A 7,756-nucleotide genomic window follows, 5' to 3' on the forward strand; every position below is an offset into this window, starting at 1 on the left:
AAAAATGTCAGCTGCTGTAGCAACTTTGGGTCGAGGCAATTGTGCCTGTGCCGTTACTGGTGCAAAGGCTAGATAACACCTTTCTCATATCAAAACTCTGAAGACTGAAGATGTCAGCAGATTTATTGACATTCAAAAGGATGAAACTGAAAACAAGACAAAATAAATCTATCAGTATGCGCTGCATAAATTACACTTTACCCTGAGTTTCTGCCGAACATCTATAAGTGTATCTAGGCAACCGATACGGTAACTTCCCAACTTGCAGTTAATTACACAATGGTAAAAATAAATAAATAAAAACTTATTCGCAGTCAAAATAGCATATTAGGAAGCTACATATAACACAGAAACAATCCTACATAAACATTTTCACAATACATACTGACAATGCGACCATAAAGGAAAGATGTTTGCAGAATCACTTGACCGGACCTCACGAAGTGAATGCGGACTGCGTCTTAGAGCGCAGCCGCTGTTCGATGGGGTTTATTTCAAAAGCAACAAAAGATTGCTAGGGTTGCAATTCCTGAAAATAACACATGAGGGCAGGCTTTCCCCTTTTTTCTTGTATACATACTGAAAACAGCATTTATAACTTCAAAACAGAACAGCGCCATTTACAAACCATTTCTCCTGCTTTTGAGAACACCCTTTCAAAGGGCACTAATGATGACGGTGAACATAGAAATTTAATTGCAAGTTTGTATAAGGTAGGGTAATGTAGTCATTGCGTTTCCCAGTAGTGGATCTTGTGATCTCGCCTCAGAGATGCATCTTTGAACCTTGATAATGGCATCGGTGTTGACATTTGAATTAGCCTTGGTCTCTTCAACTTCCATGTCCAGCTGCTGCCACAGGTTATCATCTGAGAAAAAAAAATGCATCTGTTACTAATTCATTGTAATTATATGGTGTGACTTGCAAGAACATTAAAATACACATTTAACATCGTCACCATGTCACTATGTTGACATAGTGACAAACCTGAACTGGGAGCAGATGGTTGAGTTGAAGGTCCAGTTTGGGCATCTTCCATTTGTCAGTCCAGTGTTTCGCATTTCTGCCGCACACTCTAATTTTAGTCTCATCACTGCATCATTGTCTTTTGAAGCACTTAAGAATCCCATCGTCTTGTACCGAGAGTCCAGTAATGTTGGTATAGTCATTCCACTTAATGACTCCAGGTTGCACAGTGTTTCTAGCGGTTTTCTTTTAAGGTTTTCCATAAGATTAATTGCGGTTTTCGTGGTTACATTTAATGCATTGTGTTGCAATGAGTGATGCACCATTTTAAGCATTGGAATTACACTTTACACTTGCCCCAGCCCCCAACAGTTTGGTTAAATAGAGCAAGCACACGGAATGTGTCCTCTATGATTTTGTAATCATCTGTAGTTAGCTGAGGTGTGTCACTTTTTAAAGAGGCCAGGGACACCAACACTGACTCCTTCTGTTTCCGCCATGCGTTCCAGCAAATGCGTGACATCTCGTTGACACCTCATTCATTAATTTCTTCACTGGTCCTCTCATCTGTAGCTGGACTTGTGCCAGCTTCTCTTTGGCTGTAGTACTGGTTCTAAAGTATGCAACAATCTGCCTTGTTTTATTTCTGATATCAGTGAGTGTTTCAATTTGGTCACATGATTTGAGAACTGTTAAATTTAAAGAATGCGCTATGCAAATTGTGTGTCTGATTAGGAGCTTTCTGACATATGCAATCATGTTTACATCTGTGACCAGACAGGTCACTTTCTCTGATATGGCTGACTCCTCCATTATTTTTTATTCCTTGGGCCAGATTTTCAGCAGTGTTCACCCCCAACATTTATTTACAAAATGTATGGTTCTCACTGTTGACATAGTGACAGGTCATAGCCAGGTAAGTCTCCATGTTGATGGATGTCCACATGTCAGCTGTTAGGCTAACTGCAACTGCACTCTGCAGCTCTTTTTTCTCTTGCTCCTTTTTTTCCTCATACCTTTGGCTAATCATGGTCTTTATAGCCTAAAATTAATAACACAAATGGAGAAGAATAATATACTTCAACATGTATAACGCCCATTCATCAGTTTTTCACGTACCCTTCTACTTGGCAGAACATACGAGGGCTCAAGTTGGAGCAGCTCTCGGAACTGCTCATCTTCCACAAGGATAAGTGGCTGACAGTCTATAATGATCATAGTCACTCATGACTTGCCTGCTTTCTGGAAACATGAGGGTTTATCACAGCAGTGTTAAGTTCTTCCCTCTGAGGCCGGGTGAGCTGATGCCTCAGCCTTGTGGAAGTTCTCCGTTTACAGTAAGACAGCACCTGGGAGCAAATCCTATGTTTCACCTACGATGGAAACAAAAGTTAATCCATGTAAACTAATTCAAATTTCCCATTGAAAGACATTGGAGTAATTTGGAAGAAAAATGAAGAAAAGTGGAAAAAAGGTGGGTGTGGCGATGTGGCAAAATCACCTGTGAAGCCGTTGCCATATATCCGCCGCTAAATTCCACAGATTCCATCCAAGCTGCACTAAACTCACTAGGATCGATCACTCTTTGTCTGAACACCAACTATAAAATCTTAAAAAATGCAAACATTTTAAAAAGACTTGATTAAAAAAGTCAATGCTTAGCCTGTTAGGGGCACAAGTAAAGCTTTGTGATTCAACAGGCTTACAATGCACTGGCCCATTCCCTGATATTGGGCAACTCTAGCTGTTACTGCAGATACATTTCTACGGTTTCTGGCTATATAGTTAACATGAATTCACGTTAAAGCTACTTTTTCTGATTAAAAACCTCTGAACAAATGCTGCATTTCAGAACCTCTGTTTTGGTTTTTGTATTTCACCACGTGATTTTTTTTTTTTTTTTAATTCCTCCAGTGTTCCATGGTCACAATTCAAGAGCTACTTCTTGTTTAAATTGGAAAAAGTGATGGATGACTTCAGAGCCTCAGCACCTGAGCAAAGAGCTTCGGCAAACTCAAACGTGGAGTCAGTTTCGTTTGAGGACATGAAGGAGAGAATCTTGAAGATAGTGAAGGGATACAATGGGTAGGTACCTCCAAAAAACGTTACATCCGGTAACTTATATTAAAAGAGGTGTGTCCAAAGTGCAGCCCATGTGCCATTTGTGGCCTTTGGAGTGATGTCTTGTAGCCCACAACTGCAGCTCAAGAATGATACAAATTTGTTTCTTGAATTTTTCATTATTATACATTTTTACAGACAATTTTCTTACAATGAAAAATGACAAGTACAACACAATTTGTTCATCTTTTTACAACCAACCTTTGGACATAGCCACACTTATAATTCAGACTTTTACTGAAAAGCCAACTTTGGGGGCAGTTTGACCTAGACGGCAGCATAGCATAAGCGCTCTTCCTTAAAGGTTTTAAAACCTCTCCTGTTGAAAAGCTCCTCCGATAGAAACTGGACATCCCTTACTCTTATGAACTCAACATAGAGCTCACAGAACTCTAGCTTCAAAACCAATAGGAGCAGCAAAACCCTGATAGATTGTGGCCCAGTTCCTTTCTCAGAGGAAATACTAAGAAAGGCATGGGAGAAGACCATGCTTCAACCACGACTACCCTACCACAATTCTAAATTATTAGAATTCAACGAAACAAAACAAGTGCTAAGGGAGAAGATCCGTTTTATGCTCCAGAAAGACGTCACCAGTGAAATGCACTTATGTTTAATCCAAATTATGTCAGCAGCTTCTTAAGGCCCCCTAGACCCTCAGGGGCCCTATAAATGCTAACATTTTAACACAGACCATAGATGTATAAATGTAACATTTGTTTGAGAATATTAATTAGCGCTGTAACGATTCCTCGAATGATTCAAGTACCTCGATTATTAAAATTCCTTAAGGAAAATTTATCTGCCTCAAAGCTTCGTTAAATTATGTTTTATTATTTAAAGCACCGTGTTCTGCCCGGGTCATTATTTGTGGCGGGCAGCACGGTCACTTCTGCCTACGAGTTGTTGCTCATAGGCATAGTGGTAGCAGCATGACATTGAATTTTCTGTCGTTTCACGTTAAATCGTGTGGCTTGACATTTGGAGTATGACAGCTTTTGTGCTATGGGGAGAGAGAGAGAGATCCAATTAATCATAAAAATAATCCATAGAGTACTCGATTACTAAAATGTTCTTTTACAACAACCCTAATATTAATCCTGCTAAATTTGATTTTATGGTTTCAGCATAAATTAAAAGATTTGGAATTGTTTAACATTTAAATTTAAGATTTTAAGGAGCTGGCAAGTTTACTTTGTAAAAGTTCAAAGAGCTACATAGTGTTTTGTTACTACAACTACAATCTGATGCTGTGTGTTTAATCTTTGAGTTTGAGCTCTGCTTGTTCACAATTACATCTCAGTAAATTGCAGTTATAACTGATTGCTTTTTAGGTTGGCTAATTAAACTACACTCTCCTCCCAGATTTCACTAAATCCATATAGAATGTGGCGTTAGTAGTGGCTCTTCCATTTTGTGTCTTGAGTTTTTAATAATTGCCACAGAAACCGTTTTGGTTGCCCAAGCTAGACAGAACCACGCGTTGGATAGCGAGTTGAGATGTAAACGCATATGCTGCTCATAATCCTTTGTTCACAGATATAAATCATTCTCACCACTTGCTCAATATACACCTCTGAAAGCGCGACTACGGGTTATACCTGTCTTTCACATAGAGCTGCACAACCAGAGCCAATGCGATAGGTTTTAATCTTGACTCCTACATTGATCAAAAACTCTGAAAGGAAACATAAGTTGTACTTAAGTTACAGGGGGTTGATGTAAATATTTATAGAGGTCAGCCTTTGTCCAGTTTGAGTAAAAGGAGAGGCACACGATCCACGCTGAGGGTAAACTTCAGAGATCAAGCAGTGGCAGCACGTGAGGCAACGCGTAGAAGCGCCAACAGTGTGATTGGTTGTTCTCCCGGCTTTGTACCATTAAAATCCATAAACTATAAACCTTTCTTTTAGGAATAATTCTGCTCCACCAGTAAAATGCTCAGAGCAACTGAGATGCTTGCAGTGGCTTATTTAAAAAATAAATAAATAAAAAATTAGGCAATTGTTTTCCTTACCCTAAAAACATAAACATGTAACGCTTAGCCTGTCGGGTAGCCAAGCATAGCATGGGGCTGCCACCATGCTATACACTGAGGAAAACCCTGCTTCAGATATTTCACAATTTAATTCCAGCTATGTGATTAATAAATCTTTTTTTAAAAACTAACACAGGGGCAAATGGAAACATTTAAATCAAACTTTATTCTTGGGTTGTAATGGCCATGTTGAGTTTAAACCTAAATCTAAATGAGTCTATAACTGACACATTTCACTTTATTTGTAAAACATTGAAAAAAAAAAAAACTTACGTAAAAGGCAACACTTCTGCATTGTTTATGATTTTTAAGGTGACAAAAGCATAAATATTATGTTAGAAACTGTTAAAAAAAAAAAAGGTTTTTGTTTGTTTTTTTCTTAGAATCCCCTTCACAATCCAGCGATTGTGCGAGCTGCTCACAGAGCCCAAAAGGAACTACACTGGAACAGATAAGTTCCTTCGAGGCGTGGAGAAGGTTGGTCCTAATCGGTGTCTGTCTCTCTAAACTTTTCAAACGGTTGTTTTGTTCTAAGTTGAGCTTCGTTGCTTCTGTTTTAGAATGTGTTGGTGGTAAGCTGTGTCCATCCCACTTCAGAGTAAGTATATGGTGTAGGCTGAAGAATCATTTTATTTTTAGATGCAACAATGAGACGATCACATTTTTAATCTTGTTTTAATCTTTTTTATTTTTTTTTTTTTTCAGGAAAAATGGATGCAGCACTGTTAACCGAATGAATGGAGTGATGCTTCCAGGAAACACATCTGCTTTTATAGAGAGGTTGAAAACTGAAATCGGTTTTCGTCTTTTTTTTTTTTTTTTTATGTAACTCTCGAGTTCTCGTTCTTAAAATGTCTTAATTGTGTCTAAATTGAAGGCCTTAAAATTATTACCAGGTTTCCCCCAGAAAACTTGCTAAGCCCTGTGATCGGGGCACCAGGACAGTTACCAGTGTCCCACCGTATTTTGTATTAAAAATATTAAAGGTTAATTACATTACTGGAAAATATTGTTGACAATGCTTAAACACACAACTACAGAATCTTAATAATGAATCTATAGTTGCGTGTTATGAATCTCTATAAAGGTGCATTAAAAAAAGATTTTTTATGCACCTCTGTTAAATCCCAATTAACCCTTGTGTTTACAAATGGGGTCCAACCGACCCCACACCCGTATCACTTGTATCATTTGCCTCAGTCCTCACACACACAATAGAAAGTAATCAACCAGTAAATCTTCAAACACTATCTAAATGCTGGTCACATTTAGAACTGGCCCATGGCATAAATGAACTAAACAGTTACTTACCCCCAGACCTTTTGGGTTCCTCACAAATGCTAACATTTTAAGATGGACCCTAGATCTGGAATTTTAACATTTGTTTAGGAAGAATGACAATGCTGTTAAATTTTATTTAATGGTTTCAGCAGGGATAAATTAAGATCTTCATAGTTAGATTTTGCTAATAGTTAGAACTTGACAAAAATGAGTTTAATTTTTGAGTACTTCTCATCAAATTACAGATTGCTTTTAGTCTCGGCTAATTAAACTTGGCGGCGGGGTACGTAAAGCTTGGTGGCCTGCAATGTGTATAATACAGTGGGGGAACCCTTTGTCTTAAATTCTTTAAGAATTTAAGACTCAATTGGCCTTAAATAATTAGAGGTCTTGCATTTTGTTATGGAAGGACCATTTAATCTAGGGGGTTTTTTTCTCACTGGACTTCTATCAGGCAAAAATTTGAGTCGCACACAAATATTTTTATTTCATTCTGTGACTCAAGGTGGTACCTTTGCTAGCTACCTGGCCAGGTAGTTGTGACTGTATCATGGGTGGAGTTTTTGCTATGGTTGATTATAATGCAACATTCTCACCACTTCAACCATCACCTCTACTTATAGATTTTTCAATCTTAAATTTTGTTAGATTGCATTAAAAAAAATCTTATGGTCTTAAATTTGGCTTATTGAAACCTGCAGATACCCTGTAGCTATTTTTTTCATGTCTGTCAGGAAAGTAAATGGTCCAGGAACCCCTCGACCGTTGAACAGACCAAAGGTGTCTCTGGCCAACTCACTAGCAGCCAATGGTCTGCCAGACAGTACAGACAACAAAGACCTCAACATGGAGCAAGATGACAACAAAGACACCAGGTAGGACAGGTTCTGTAGAAAACCCATCTGCCCTTTTAAACATAACCAGCAGTTGGAATCTATTTCTGTCATCTGTCTCGATTTGTCGTTAGCAACGTTTTGCCTTCAGAAGGCTCCCCGGGGAGCGCTGTGAAGAACAAACACTCGGACGAAGAGGAGGAGGAAGAGGACATGGAGGCTGAACACCAAGAGGTAAAGAGACTGAAGTTCTGCAAAGATGAGGAGGAAGAAGAGCAGGAAGTGGAGACGCTGAGGTCCTCAGACAGCAGCCACCACTCTAAAGAAGCTGAAGCCATGGTACAAGAGGAAGAGGAGGAGGAGGAGGAGAAGGCGTTCAGCACTGAACCTGCCACTGAGGAGCAAGGTGGGTTCTGATTGGATTCATTTCTTTTTTTAATGTTCTCCCCATCAAGGTTCTGCTCTAAGCAGCCCAGAGTTTTTGGCTTGCTGTCAGTTTTAAATTGTTTTTCTACTT

General features: G+C 38.9%; 1 protein-coding gene across 1 annotated transcript in view; it reads left to right on the forward strand.

The window, feature by feature from the left end:
- Positions 1 to 2,800: 2,800 nt before the first annotated feature.
- Positions 2,801 to 7,756, forward strand: part of LOC106942144 (serine/threonine-protein phosphatase 4 regulatory subunit 2-B-like) — a gene marked incomplete at its 5' end in the record, with an annotated part of 12,103 nt that continues 7,147 nt past the window's right edge. The window contains 6 exons of the mRNA XM_015025338.1: positions 2,801 to 3,051; positions 5,509 to 5,602; positions 5,686 to 5,723; positions 5,831 to 5,905; positions 7,141 to 7,281; positions 7,374 to 7,645. Coding sequence (XP_014880824.1) covers positions 2,801 to 3,051; positions 5,509 to 5,602; positions 5,686 to 5,723; positions 5,831 to 5,905; positions 7,141 to 7,281; positions 7,374 to 7,645 — 871 coding nt within the window. The remainder of the gene's footprint in view (positions 3,052 to 5,508; positions 5,603 to 5,685; positions 5,724 to 5,830; positions 5,906 to 7,140; positions 7,282 to 7,373; positions 7,646 to 7,756) is intronic.

This window comes from Poecilia latipinna, unplaced genomic scaffold (genome assembly GCF_001443285.1).
Source record: "Poecilia latipinna isolate Pla-1442-1.1 unplaced genomic scaffold, P_latipinna-1.0 Scaffold4069, whole genome shotgun sequence".
In the NCBI taxonomy this organism is placed as follows: Eukaryota; Metazoa; Chordata; class Actinopteri; order Cyprinodontiformes; family Poeciliidae; genus Poecilia; species Poecilia latipinna.